General features: G+C 45.8%; 1 protein-coding gene across 1 annotated transcript in view; it reads right to left on the bottom strand.

Annotated features, from left to right (window-relative positions):
- The window catches only part of LOC121177994 (ATP-binding cassette sub-family C member 4-like), a 35,546-nt gene extending 22,558 nt beyond the window's left edge, over positions 1-12,988 (bottom strand). Inside the window, exons 1-26 of the mRNA XM_041032459.1 lie at positions 12,689-12,988; positions 10,363-10,473; positions 9,869-9,989; positions 9,373-9,597; positions 9,204-9,293; positions 8,868-9,031; positions 8,617-8,742; positions 6,732-6,981; positions 5,902-6,003; positions 5,669-5,758; positions 5,368-5,559; positions 5,167-5,261; positions 4,734-4,820; positions 4,469-4,565; positions 3,378-3,596; positions 2,954-3,091; positions 2,572-2,609; positions 2,341-2,456; positions 2,083-2,229; positions 1,920-1,999; positions 1,688-1,838; positions 1,480-1,599; positions 1,228-1,338; positions 986-1,086; positions 682-873; positions 428-583 (exon numbers count right to left, since the gene is read on the bottom strand). Coding sequence (XP_040888393.1) covers positions 428-583; positions 682-873; positions 986-1,086; positions 1,228-1,338; positions 1,480-1,599; positions 1,688-1,838; positions 1,920-1,999; positions 2,083-2,229; positions 2,341-2,456; positions 2,572-2,609; positions 2,954-3,091; positions 3,378-3,596; positions 4,469-4,565; positions 4,734-4,820; positions 5,167-5,261; positions 5,368-5,559; positions 5,669-5,758; positions 5,902-6,003; positions 6,732-6,981; positions 8,617-8,742; positions 8,868-9,031; positions 9,204-9,293; positions 9,373-9,597; positions 9,869-9,989; positions 10,363-10,473; positions 12,689-12,768 — 3,399 coding nt within the window. The 5' untranslated portion in view covers positions 12,769-12,988. The remainder of the gene's footprint in view (positions 1-427; positions 584-681; positions 874-985; positions 1,087-1,227; positions 1,339-1,479; positions 1,600-1,687; positions 1,839-1,919; positions 2,000-2,082; positions 2,230-2,340; positions 2,457-2,571; positions 2,610-2,953; positions 3,092-3,377; positions 3,597-4,468; positions 4,566-4,733; positions 4,821-5,166; positions 5,262-5,367; positions 5,560-5,668; positions 5,759-5,901; positions 6,004-6,731; positions 6,982-8,616; positions 8,743-8,867; positions 9,032-9,203; positions 9,294-9,372; positions 9,598-9,868; positions 9,990-10,362; positions 10,474-12,688) is intronic.
- Between the last annotated feature and the right edge of the window lie 2,038 nt (positions 12,989-15,026).

Consider the following 15,026-nt stretch of genomic DNA (forward strand, 5'->3'; position numbering starts at 1 on the left):
TGTTTCTGCTTTCTCGTTGTTTCTTTCGCACTCTAAATTACCCTTCCTTCGCAAAACACACTCACATCACATTGGGGTTTTTTTTTTTACCCCCATATGAGCCAGGTTCTGCTCAAGGTTTATTCCTGTTAAAAGGGAGTTTTTTCTTACCAATGTCACCTTAAGTGCTTGCTCACAGCGCATTTTGATTGTGGAAGGCATTATATAAATAAAACTGAACGAAATTAAATTGAATTGAACGTCTGTTTATTCACACGTTAGTCCAATGTACTGCTTGACTTAACCTTTGATTTGACTCACTTTAATCCATCTCCTCTCTTTCACTATATGATTTTCTCTTACTTCTTCTCTTGGTGCTCCTTTGAATACACTCACCTCAATTTTTGTTATTTCTTTGACTGCTTTGCCTTTTTGACCCGGTCTTTACCTGGGGAATGATGGACATCCTCTGGCGCAGGTCGTGCAGGCCGATCTCGGACGTCAGAACGCCGTCAATGTAGATCTTTCCTCGAGGCTCCGCCAACCGGAACAGGGCCGAAACCAGGGAGCTTTTCCCCGCGCCCGTTCTCCCCGCTATACCGACCTGACGCGCATGAACAACGGAGAAACCGGAGACATATGTTTGACAGTCTGTACCCTGAACAAACCCACCGTAACTCTGAGTACACCGTCATGTCTCACCTTCTCGCCAGGTTGGAAGGTGGCGCTGATGTCCTTGAGGACGGGCGAGCCGTCGCCGCTGTACGACAAGCTGACCCCACTAAAGGTCACCTCTCCTCGGTTCGGCCAGTTGGGAGGAGGCCGCTTCTCGGTTTCCCAGGGGGCTTCGCTCTTTAGCTCGGTATACTCCACCACCCTCTCCACCGACGTCATCTGAGGAGAGGACAGATTCTTTCGGTTAATCGGTTTGGGCTTCCTCCACTCCTCGCAGCTCTAATGTGTCCACTGCTCCTCTGCAACAACAAACAGACGGGTCGCTTCTTACAGTGTTCTCCACCTCTGCGCTTTGCCTCACGGTCCACTGGAAGTTTCCTATCAGCGTCACAGCGTAGGTCAGCACCAGGCCCACCTGTCCGGCCTCAAGCCCTGTGAAATGCCACAACAAATGCAATACCTCCACTGGACATTTCTCAACGGTCATACTGACGACGAGGTCAGTATGACCGCTCGGTAGCTTCGTCACTCGGTGTGTAAACGCTTTGTGAGTGTGTGCGTACAGTGCCTCACCGTCTCTGAGTAAGATGCAGCCAAATGTTGTGAAGGTGATAAATATGGAACAAATGCTGTCCAGGCAAAGTGCAAACCAGCGGGAGGTCATCAGGAACAAAAACCAGGCCTCTGAAAGAGAACAGCAGGAAAACACATCGACGCCTTACTCAGCACTCTGCATTGTTCCCATGTTAACTAGCACAGTGGGCGTCGACTGTAAAGACATTACATTTTCCTTTGTTGACAGCAAACAATATGGTAAAGGCTTACCTGAATGGAGGTCCTGATGGGCGTCAAAGGCTTTCTTTAACCTCTCCTGGGCCCCGAAGGCTCGAATCGTACGCAGGCCCTGAAGAGACGAAGACAAGTGGGAGAAGACCGGACTCCGAGCTGCGGGACGGATAACAGAGGAGCTGAAAACAATCTGCTTGGAGCTTTCGGTCCTCTGTCGCTATCTTTGACATGTGACAGAACTTACTCGTGGACTCCAGGCGCTTGACGTCTCGCGATGTGCTGAGGTAGAAACGCCTCAAGTACAAGAAGATTAAAAACAGGGGAACGACGGGGATCAGGATGAGAGGGATGACCGAAGCTGCCACCGCGACCACGCCGGCGTTCTGCAACGATAACTGCAAAACCAGCATGGCTCTGTGAGGGCCACTGAGAAACTTTTGTTACCCACAAAAAAGTCTGACAGAATCATGACTCACTTGGTAACAATCTACAAAGGTGATGGGTAACGTTGAGTCCATCTGGCTGACGTCCTTGGAAAACCTGTTCAGAACTCGTCCTGCAAAGGAGGTAACAGCACAGTCCCTTCGGCAAACACTTGACTTGAAAGTTGACTCTAAAGTTGAAATACTATTATTTTACCTATGGGGTTGACATCAAAGAACCGAACAGGCGCGCGGAGGACAGCGCTGAACATGCTGTTGTGCAATGCCTCCGCTGACCTCACCAGCCCGTGAAAGAGCACCAAACTCCTGGCATAGCCGCAGACCACCGCCACTGCTGTCAAACCTACAAGCACAACATTTTGTTCCGTTACTACATTTACATTTCATTAATTCCATGTATATAACATCATTTCAGCCTCTGACCTGAGAAGAAACGCAGTCACGGCAGACTTACCTGAATAAATGCCCAGGTAAAATCTGAGACTAAACTCTCCGTCCGACCGAGTGGCGTTCACTCCATTTTTAATGTCGGCGGCGGTGGCTGTGCTGTTCTGATGCTCTTCTCTCGCCCTGTCGGTTAACGAAAACGCATCAGGCGAGCCATGCTGCACAAAACAACGCATTACTACATCGCAGGGAGGTGAGACGCTACTCCGTCTACTTCCCACACAGACAAAGTGCTTACCAGTACACCAGCCACCAGTCCTGCAGGATATAAGCAACCTGTGAACGGACACAAAGGTCTGTGAGCTTTTCAGTGAGTGTGGAGGAAGACAAATCAGAGGACGTAAAACTGAAATTGAAAGATTTCCTGCCATTCAAGCACTGGTTCCATACGTGACAAGCAATGTCTTGAACTGGGAACGCATTACAAAAAAATATGGAACACAATGGGAAGAGAGGAATAAGATCAACCAGAAGAGCCTGGTGTAGTCATCTTCTATGTGTTCCAGTGGCAATCAAACGCAAGTGACACTTTAACATTTACCGCTGTGTGGGCTACTCTGTTTACTGTTACTTTTCACACATAAAGTCACAATATTAGAGGTCTGGGAGCCACAGCTTACCTCCGCCGTGATGCTCAGCACGATTATGAGCAACAAGACCAGGAAGTTACAGCCTGAGGTGAAGTACTTGAGATAGATGGGGCCGCTAACATCTCCGTCTACCCGAGTCTCCTCTGCTGTGGTGCAAACGCTTTCAACCTGCAAAACAAGACACAATTCGCCATCATTCAGGCTATCAAACACTCGGCTTGATTATCAACGCTGCATTGAGAGACCAGATGATCAGGCATCTCAAACTTGTGGCCCCAAACTGAACAGACCGGGGAACTTATTCAGCAAACTGAATTATTAACTCTTGGTGTTAGCAAACAAAGCCGATGACAGCTGCTTTGAAAATGAAAATGCACAAACAACTACTGACCCTAACCATGTGATTGAAATGGCTTTTGGAAAACAAACAATCACAGATTGAAAATCTACCTACAGGATGCTGCTCGGTCCAGTTGCTCTCTGGTGGCAGAAGGCTGCTGTGAGAACAATGCGAGCCGTGCGAGAGATTTGTCCTCTGGCTGTGTAACGACAGTTTGTCTGCGTCAAGCGACAGAGGCCGTCGCTCCCGCTCCTCGTCCATCCGCAGCAGGAACGCCGTGTCCAGACCCGACGAGCACAGCTCGTTGTAGGTGCCCTGGGCCCTGACGTGACCCTGACAGAGAGACAGACAACCAAACTTATTACATGCTACATCATGTAGAATTGAAGAACACACATGGCACTACACTGGCAGACCGCCCGCTCCCCTATTTACACCTGCCATGTGTAGCGTTGACCATCGCTTTTTAAATCATACCCTTTATAAGATGCTCCACCACAATGGCTTCATTTGCCAAGTACGTTGGGGGGTTTGGTGCAAAGAGCGCCCGAGCAAATCAAACACATTTATATCCTTCAGATGGGATACAACACTACATTTAAATACAACCCCATCCCAGGGTGGACCGCCACACATCAATACACGTACAGGAACCAGTTTAGGTTTGTTTTCAAACGGTGGAGAGCCCCAGCCGTCTAAGTAGCTGATGGGAAACGCGGCTTTCTATCTTCCCAGGCCTTCGCTGCGGCCGCCTTCATCTCTGCCTTGTTGTAGGGCCTCTCTGCCTTCAGCCTGATCTTCACTGAGTGGAATGCACGCAGCTCGGTCACACGAGATATCAGGTGACTGACTTGTCTGGTCGAGGACTTTCCACCTCATCGCCCTGCAAAGCTCTTTGGTGGCTTTGGGCCCCGGGTTTGCGATCGTTCTCCTGCTGACTGAAAAAATGTCGTTCGCTGTGTTTTGATGGATCCGAGTGCAGAACGCTCCCCTAGACCTCTGCTTTCATCATCATCAATCAAAGACTACAAAACGCCTCTCAAGAGCTAAGCATGAGGCCTTGGTTACATGAGCTAACACCGAAAGGACACACACGACCGCTCAGAAAACGTCCAACGTATTTGTCTCTTTAGAAAAGAGCACAAACGGCACCGGCTTTTCTAACTGCCTTCCTGGAAGTATTTCCTGCAGACGGGGTCACAAACCTCCTCGAGAACCAGAATCTGGTCTGCCGCCCTGAGGTGCTGCAGCTGGTGGGTGACCAGGATGCGAGACTTGTTCTTCAGCAGGCCGCAGATACACCTGACGGGAAACACGGAAGCTGGCGTTTAACACTGCATTCACATCTCCTTCCAGAAATCGGATGCATAAAGAAGCACAGCACAACATCTGAAATGGACACTGGTTCTGCTTAAAGTCCCTGTTCATCGTTCTCATAAGAAAACTTGGACAAAACTGTTAGTCACTCACTGTTCTAAAAGATGTTTCCCCACGGCGGCGTCCACGGCACTTAAAGGGTCATCCAGAAGGTAGATATCTGCATCCTGATACACAGCCCTGAAAAACACACACACACACACACACAGTTTACCACATGGAGCAAGTCACTGAGGAAACAGACTGTAGCCACACATTAAATATCAGGTGAAACTACTCTAACAATGGGCTGGTAATGTCAGAATATGAATCATTCTCTTCTCACTGTGGCGAGACACACGCTACCTCGTGCAAACCTCAAACCATAACCTAGCGTGTTGCCTCTTGTTCCTGCTGGACGAGGTTCCCCAGAAACCCCGGGCAAGCGGCCAAACAGACAGGGTGACACAGATGCCAAGTATGCTACTCACTTCTAGGTAGTGTGCCTTCTGCGTAATGCGTACATGCCACGTGTGACTCCCCGTACCTTGCCAGGTTGACGCGAGCTTTCTGTCCCCCGCTGAGCGTGGCTCCTCTGTCTCCGATCGTCGTCAAGTCTCCATCTGGAAGCAGCTCCAGGTCCTGCGCTCAAAAACCGTGAAAGCTTACCACAAATACGATGTGAGTGCAAACAAGTTAAACCGTGTTGCCAAAAGCATCAGAGAGCTGAGGCTCTGTTATGTCTCACCTTCTTCAGAGCGCAGGCCCTGATGACTCTCTCGTACCTCTGGGGGTTCAGCTCTCTCCCGAACAGGATGTTACTGCGGATGGTTCCGGGAAACACCCACGGTTGCTGGGACGCGTAGCTCAGCTGACCTCTGACACTCACCGTCCCCGAGTCGTGAGGCAGCTCTCCCAGGATGGCGCTCAGCAGAGACGACTGGTGGGAACGAGGATGTTGAGGACACACGGTGAACAGAGCTGACACTTCTTCCTTTGTTAGAGCTCAGATTGACTGTTTCAGCTGCTTCATTTACAGGCGCACTCACCTTTCCAGCTCCCACTGGTCCAATTACAGTGAGAAGCTGATGTGACTTCACGGAGACAGAGACATTCTGGAGAGATGGAGCATCCAAACTCTGACAGGATGCACAAAAACACACACAAAGCCGGATTTATTTCTGACATGCATTATACAAAACCCCAAACTGCTCATTCAGGGCCTCAGTAGTTTCTGTATGTGTGTGATTTCACTTGTTCATCTTAGAGTTTGAATACTCACCTTATCCCAGTAGCAGGTCAGCTTCTCAATCTCAATGGAGTTCTTCTCCTCAGGAGGTAGCCCCGAGTTTCTTCTCTCAACTTCTTCCAGCAGGAGGAAATTCTGGGAGGAGGGTAATCCACACACATGCCTTTACGCTCTGAACCCAGACGGTGCAGCGTCTGCAGCGGCTGCTCTGTGTTCGCTCTCTATAATGGCAAAACGCTGCCTCTTGAGCAGATCAACATTTTATAATTTCAACATTAAGTCATTTAAGACGCAGGAAATTTGCCAACCACTGCCTTCAGCCTACAACACAATTACAAAGGCAGTGTAATGTTAACAACAACTCTTTGAACAACTTACTTCAAAATATCAGACACAGATCTTAACATTTATGCTTCCATGTCATGTTTAATAAGAACTGGGCGTTGGCTCCGTAGCCTTGAGTCACTGGAGGTAGTACAGGAATCTGTCTGTCTGTTAGTAGAAGATGAAATGTGTCTACATTTAATATGAGGTTAACATATGGAAACCAGGCTTACGTCAGTGCTTGCAACACACACCGGTGTCACTTAAACGCCACGTTCCTCACAAACTCTCATCTAAAATCCTCTGTGTGTGTGTCTCTGTATGTATTTACACACTAAGAGAGTAAATCACAACAGAGGACTGGGAGGTTGGCTCTACCTTCCTGCAAGACACAAACTGGGCCTCGGTTTTGTGGTTGCGTAACTTTCTAGGAGCTTCACAGTTTCACAATAAGAGAGCTTGATTGAGCAGGCAACTTTGGTAATTGCTCAAGTTACTGTTTGGCACTAATGAAATAAATATGAGCTCATTCAATATACCTTAATCCTCTGGATGCTGACTATGGTCTCTGACAGCTTCTCGACAGCCAGGGGGAAAAACAGGGTGACGGTGAGCTTGATGGTCCCGTAGAGGGACACGGTGACAAACACGCTGCTGGCCGTGATGGTGTTGCCCAGCAGAGCGTAGACGGTGAAGGTAACGAAGACGATGATCTTGCTGCTGGCAAAGAAGGAGGCCATGTTGAGTCCTCGCAGGTAGGAGCTGTTCAATATCTGCCTGATTTCTTGCCTGGGAACAGAAGACAACACGTGGAGAGACGTGAGCTCGGTGACTTCAAGTCATAGGTTCTCATTCCACAACAGAAGGGAAGGATTGTGGCTGTACAGTGACACATGAACACCCGCGTTAGAGCTGAATTTGTGGTCGTGACCTTTTTTGCAGTCTCCTGTTTCTTGAATGTTTCTTTGATACAATGCTGAGTCATTTATTCATCGAGTTGTTTCATTCGAGCAGTGGGTCAGACGTGTCTATCTTTAACTCTTCACTATACATGGGTCAGAAATTAGAAAGCCTACAGTAGTTTCGTTAGTCAGGTTAATTATGACACTTAGACCAGACGGGTTTGTGGACATTAATATTCACAGGCGTAACCTGTTTTAATGTGGTGATGCATAAATTTCCACTTATTTCAAACTCGGTTTATAAATAGGCCGAGTTTGAAGTAAGAAAAAGCTGCTTTCCCCAGCTCTTTAGCACATTGGTCACATTGGTCGCTGCACGGCTTCCAACTGCGCCAAACGCCATCATCTTCTCCGTTCATTACAGGGTTTCAAAACCAAGTATTATGAAACAGGGCTGGAACACGCATGTCAGCCCATAAGGTACATTTTCAATAAGTTTGGAATGCTTTCCATGTGTACGTGTGCGTGAGAGCGCGGCGGCTTCTGCGTTCGATTAAAGGTTCAGCTATGTGAAATGTAATGTTCCTCTCTGCACTGGAGTAAGACCAGACCTTCTATTCCCCACAGCGCATACCATCGTTGAAATGAAGTGTCCTCGGGCAGCACCTGACAAAGTCCACATTGCTGAAAAAAGTGAATAAGCAACCAGGAAATCTCAGCATGCTTTGATTCTTCTTCAGATAAAAATAAAGCTTTTTGCTTTTGCCTCTCTTGTTTCTATTTGTTCGAATCTCCAACAAAGCAGCAAGACAGTTCAGTTCAACCGTTTCACCGTGAATCTACACACACATGTGCTGGTATTCATGTGATTCACTGACAAATTACTTCAGGTCACTGATTTCCAGGTACGTTCTTAGAAAGGAGTTGATGTGTAACTGAAGATGTGCCAACAAGCGTGTTAAAGTCAAACTATCGTGACACATGCATTTGGTGTGTTTTAAAAAAGTCACTGTTTTACCAAAACAAAGCTTGTGCTTCAGTAAGAGCCTCTGGACTTTAAGGAAAGTGATATCATTACACTCCAATACGTGCCCAATTGAGAAAAGTTATCGCCGCCCTCTCAATATCATAAAACACTTTGGAATTATGGAGGGAGAAAATAATCAGGCTCCATAATTCAACTCCAAACTTCTCACTGCTACTTTAAACTCAGACCATCTTCTTACACACAATGCCAAGTTTAAGATGCTTGTCACTGAACTGCTACTAAATGGATGGAGTGTATCATGTTGATAACACTGCTATACATTGCATTAAGTTTGAAGGTTATTGTCAAGGCACAAGTTCCAATCACACAGTAAAGGCATCTGGAATTGATTCATAGACTGTTTTCCAAAGTCAGCCGTCAGCGCAGTGATAAATAACATGTGGTTTCAGTCGAAAAAAAAAAACAAAAAACAAATGTCCTGCAATGCCCCTCTGATCCCTGCGAGCGCACAAACAACGCTGGTCTAATCCTGACCTTCTGACTTCAGTCACCAGAGCTGAGAACGGTTTCTCCCAGGCGTACATCTTGATGATCCTGATGCCAGACACCACTTCGTTCATGATGCGAATCTTTTTGTCAGTGAGGACCGCCGTTCTGCTCCTGCAAAACATAAATGTACACATCACTTAGCTTCCTGTAAAGCAATTTTTAAAAATTACACAATGATCAAACCTATTTCTCATTAGAGAAGACCTCATACAAACTTCAGTTATCCTGTTTCCTACCTGAAGATGCCAAAGAGTTTTCCAAACCAGGTCTGCACAGGCAACATGAGGGTAACCACTGCCACGCCTGCCAAACACGAGGGGCCGATCTCGTACCATAGGAAAACGATGATTGCCGTCGCTTGTAGAGGACCCACCCACAGGTAGTGCAGATTGAGTGTTATCTAAAGACAACAGTGTTATCTGGTTAATTGTGAGCGCACACACGCACAAAAAAACAACGCTGGAAGTATTGTTTACAAAACTATCTCCGAGACATCCTCCTAGCACTGTGATCATCTGGCAGTCAAAAAAAGTTTTTAGATCTTTACAACTTTAAGAGCAAATTTGCGTTACCTCATCGAATCGGTTGACATCGTTCGAAAGGAGGTTCACAATCTGTCCCGTGGTGGTTTGTCCCATGGACTCGCTGCTGAGACCGAGAGCCTGGTGGGAGACATTGCACCGGTCTGGTGAGTGAGACCGCAAGAGTTCTAGGCTAAAAATCAGCTGGATCTTCACTGACCTTCTTGTAGATCATGTGACACATGGCCACTCGTATCTTCATGCCCGTTCTTTGGACGTGGTAGTAATAGAGATGTTGGAGGACGGTCAGTCCGAAGGTGGAGAGCGACATTGCTGTGGTGTAACTGTACACCATGCAAAGACTTCTATGGTCATCCGGGTCATAATTCTCAAAGTACAGGATGATTTTGCCCAGGAGCAGAGGCTGGATCACTTTAATGGCCTCCTTTAGAGAGAAGACAGTAACAAACAAGATACACATTAGAGATACTTAGGCTCTGACAACGCCCTTCTCTCTGCAGCTACATGCAGACAGTCCAGCTCCATCCCCAGGACTGAGTCGACCTTCTGAACCACCTCACTTAGATTGTTTCTTAAATCTAACATCTATGCACAGACACATTTGCGTATATATAAAGTAAGGACTTGCATTTCCATATTCTATGGAAAACTAATCTGACAAACTGTTGAGGAAAATTTGAAAAGCCTAAACATACCAGTGAAAATGCAAACAACCCGGCCAGTGCGTAGGCCTTCCCGTAGCACTTGATAAGAACTGTGCTGAGTTTTGGCTTCCGAAGTTCCTTTGTAGCTCTTTTGACTTCTTGGTTCCAAAACCTGTAACGAGAAACATCAGCTAAAGAACATATAGACTCTGCACTGAAACATAGTAACTGTCTCACTCCTTTTGTGATGTACTTTAAGAACACCACCAAACTAACAAAACCCCTGGTTAATGCCATTCAAAGCTTATTTACAAAAAAACATTCTAACATGCTGCACAGTCCATGTTTGCAGAAGCAGAACTAAACCACACAGGAATTAGACACATCAAATTAAGCGGTTAATGGCAAGAAGGAGTTATAGTCATTGGACTACCTGGTATCTCTGGTAACAAAGACCTGTGCAAACAGATGTGTCTTCACCGTACCAGAAGTCCCACAGTAGACCTCTGGCAGTGAGGTAACAATCCTACATTGTAACTCAGTACCTTTGTAGCTCCTCTCCGAGTACCTCCGACCGATCCTCCGGAAGAACGCTGTACATGTCCGCTTCCTCGAGCCTCCGTTTGTGGCCGAGGCGCAGCAACGGGGTCAGCCAGCTGAAACGGACAGTTTGAAAGCAGGTTAAACACATATCAGTCGCAGAGGATGAATGAGAGGAACACCAGCATTTTAGGTTCTGATTGTTATTAATGACCAGGGGTGCAAATTTCTATACAACCCACAAGTAAAGCAAAGACTGAGTTTGTTTAACTTGTGAGTTGTTATCAAATGCAAAGGTTTATAAAGATTTATCAATTTAGCTGTAAAAGAATGATGGAACATGATTCTCTATGAGGGTATAGATGGAATCAGATGTGAAAAATGTTCCACTCCGTGTACCTGGATTAACTACATTTCTGTTGTTTACGTATAAGTGGTCCGTCAGACAGGTTGGATGGATTCTGGTGTCAGAATAAGGCTGGGCAGATCAATCTATTGTCTCTGATCCTGTTTAACTTGTACATGTTTTATAGATGATCTGTCCAGGGAGTTGACTGCGTGGAAAACAGGTTGTATTTCTAATTACTGTATCATCATTTTCACATGCAGACAACACACTGAGATTTTGAGAAGGCTGTATGTTGGGAATATGAACAAGTAGAGTTTCATGTTGGCTGCCTCTTCACACATGAATTACTGAATGACAGAGGTATATCATGTCCTCAGGTAATGCTGCTGTATGTAAATTCAACTTGTTCAGCTAGTATCAACTTGGTGCTGTTCTGACAGCAGGTCCCTGTACACAGCTCACCCGAGATGCAGATACAATGAGCACACGCAGTCACGGAGCCGCTCACACACACTACTTAATATGAGGTGGGTACATCTGTGCCAAGACTTTATACTGTTACGCACACCATCATTATAACGTATCCACATGAGGCGGTAAGAAGAAACTCACCCTTGTGCATGTGGAGTCTGTGCAGGTTGGATAAGGCCACTGAAACTTTAGTGGTAACGCTTATTCCCTGCAGGTAACATATGTCAACGTGGCAGAAGCTACTCTCCCTCTCTCTATACGGTGCACGTCCATACATCACACTAGGTCTTGTGGAATGTAAACAAAAACTAATAACAAGAACACTCCACAGGCTGCCTTTAAAGGTCTGAGCTGCTGGATTTGGAGGCTTCATAGCGATGACACCGTGCATCCCTTTGCTGAATGTTGTAAAGTTTTTTCTAATCTTTTAATACTGCAGAATAAAGTAACCGTTTACTACCTGTGCTGCTGTAAATTAAATTACATTTTTGACATTTAATGAGGACTATTTCTACTTTGTCCCCACTTGTGTTGTTCTAATGCCAACACAGAGGCTACATTAAGTTAGCCCCCAGGGGTGGCTGGCCAGTTGCTTCTGCGTGGAGCTCTAAAATGCTTGGTACGGCTGTTTACCAACGCGTTTGCGGTGTCACACGCAGGCAGAACGCTGCATCAAAGTTACCAAACACATGCCACACATGTTGTTTGCACTCTCAGCCAATGGCCTGTTACACGACTAGACTTGACAAGGTGGCTCGCACAAGTTCAACACAGCCCACGGTGAAACTAAAACTGCCAGTACTTGTACTAATGATGCTGATTTGACTATCCAGGTGGCAACACTGTAGGTGTTTGCGGTGAAAAGGTCACTTTAAAGTGATGCAGAGTATTCCTGAGCACACACAGCATTGGAGAACACTAATGTCGTTTGAATCCAATTCTAACCATGTCTATGTCTTTTAGGCATTTTTGAATGTGGTAACATTCAAAAGGAGAAATCTGAGAACAAGCTCTTGCTCTTTGATTCAAACTCAGACTTATGATGTCTCTCATTTTTCATTAATTCAGGCTGGAAACTCCAGTTACTCTCTGAGGATGATTCTGACTGTCAAACTACACATAACTCATAACCAGCAGAATGTACTGGACAGTCCAGATGCCTTGACATAGCTGGAACTGCGCAGGAAAAAATAAAACGACTTTTGTACTTGAGTTGCAAAGGGTGGTTAAATTTGTGAGGATCAAATTGTCCAATTAAAATTCAAAAAGTATGAAACAAACACTCTTTTTTTCAGCATGTCACGTGTATTTCCAGCCCCAGTCACATCCAGAGAGATGGAATTCAAACTAAATTTGGGATTAACTTTCTTTTACGCACTTCCAACCCAATCAGTGGATTTGTCCATTTCACGGACAGACACCGTGATCCAACTATTCTGTACCAGCTGATTATGTCCTCGCTGCTCTTTCACATTCAGACTGTCCTGCGAAATACAACCATAATCACTTACCATAAAAAGATCCTAGAGAGGAACGTGGCGTTTGCCAACGGATTATGTCTACCGGCTGTCTTGGTAATCTCCATGGTCATTTTGGCCTCAGTTCAGGCGTTGTTGCGCTGAGCCACAACTTCTACAGACACACAGCTTTTCCGCACGCACCACTACACTCTGGCACAACTTAATTCACTACATGTGCAGTTAGATAACATCATGTAAATCTGAGACTCGGCCAACAACGTTGTCTCAGCTGTGGAGGGTCTCAGCTGAGCGGTCTCCAGGTGCCGCTGGATACCGTCGCAAACGGTGGGAAACGCCATGGACTCTGCGATAAAAGTGAAAGTGAGAATTGTTCTGATTGTTTGAGATGAGGCGTTTGGATGGGGGGAAAACACAACTTCACAGTGACAGCCTGGCGTCGGTTACTTATTACACTATTATTCGACTATTAGACTATTTTTGACAGGCTGTGCTCAAAACAACAATTGATTTTACTTTATTATTACTCTATTACAGCGCTCAAAGCGTCATTCTCATTATTATTAGTACGTATTAACGCTAATATAACGTCTAATAGTAGTAGTAACAGCAGTAGTAGATGTTTTATTATCAATATTATGGAACGCAGCTGAATTATTTCATCATGTCTACTTTTCTACGTGCTTTGTCTCACATTCACAGCTGGAACACATTTCAGACTCGGGCCTTTTTCACTGTAACCTCAGCTTTCAGCCTGTAAATACACTGAAAACAATGAGGCGCTCTTTGTGCACGACCCGTCTTTGTACTGCTTTATTTCCAACAGTCACCGGGACAAAGTCTGTAAACAAAGACGTTACCGGCCCCGCAGCTTTGGAAAGGACAGCCCCTGCGCTCCATAAACACGCGTGCCCCGTGTTTCCCAGCGGCACTTGAAGGCAGCGTCTGCGCAACATGCTTTTCCACGCCTGTCTTCAAAAGTGGTCATCACGTGCCTACAGCACTGACACCTGAAGTCAACATTTCCAACAAAAGCACAATTCAGTCACTGTGGAGAGCAATGTTGGACCATATGACATGATATATGCGAGGAAACAGCCCAATGTTGTGGTGTGGTTTATTTCTGGGTTATGAAAAGCAAAGTAGGTCACAGCAGGTTCGACACATTGGTATCATATGACTGCTGCTAAAGTACAAAAAACCTGACCTCAACTTTGACTTGCAGACTTCTGCAGGGAGGACACCAATGTCCTTATAACAGTAATTTACTGAGCTGTTTTGATCACAGTCCCGCTTGAAGCGATTTGCAGAATCAAACTTATGTTACACAATAATAATAAAGGCTTTAATAAACTGGATTAACTCTGGAGAAGCACACAAAACACAAATAAACCATCATCCTGGAAGGACCACACCACTAAACACAACACGCTGCCTCTGTAATCGCATCTGCAAATAACTCCATTCGTCAAAGGCCCAACTAGAAGCTTTAACTCTTACTGGACTAACACGAACATGCTGTCACTGAACCTTCCGCATGATTGTGCAGCACTTTGAAAAATCACCCAGTAATTGCAAGGACCTGGGGAGTCCAAAGTCCTCTTACCCCAAGGACATCTCTGGTTAAAGACACTGCTGTTTCCTCTTGCAGAAAAACTCACAATAACACACACATGGTCAAGGACACAGTGCAGCATGTTACAGAGTGTTTGAACACAAACAGCTATAATGCCTGTATGTGTCAGGTATAATTAAACAAACTCTGCTGCAAAACCAGTTTGTATTTGGTAACACCAGTATGTTACTGAAAATGCTTTTATGCCTCACTTAAAAAGCCACACACGTAAATCATGTTGTATCATGTACTGGGACTGACTTTTCTTTTGTGTAGATCTGCAGTTGCCCAAAGCCACCAGCAGAGGGCAGAGGGAGTCCATTATTCTACCCTCCTGCTCTGACAGCAGTCATCCTTCACCATCTCGTTTTAAATGCATTCAGGGACATGATCCCATACTTCTACTTATCCCTGTTCAAATGCGGTGGCTCCTCCCCCTTTTTTTAATTTCTCCTTTTATTTATTTGAATTTGATCTTATTTTTTTTCTACTGTTATTGAGACAGAAAATTACTCACAGATGCTGAGACACAACCAAACACAACAGCTGTTACAGCTCACCTAACAGTTCACAAACTGAAAACATCATTCAGGGGCAGTTTGATACTAATCTCTCATGAGAAACTTTACCTGACAGTTCACCTCTCGCCACTGAAGGAGATGCGCTCTGGACGGTCGCGTCTCCTCGGTCCGTCTCTATTGGCCGTCCGTCTGCACGTCAGAGGTCGCTGCCGTATCCTAGGCCGCAGCTGTTGCT

This window comes from Toxotes jaculatrix, chromosome 24 (genome assembly GCF_017976425.1).
Source record: "Toxotes jaculatrix isolate fToxJac2 chromosome 24, fToxJac2.pri, whole genome shotgun sequence".
Classification (NCBI taxonomy): Eukaryota; Metazoa; Chordata; class Actinopteri; family Toxotidae; genus Toxotes; species Toxotes jaculatrix.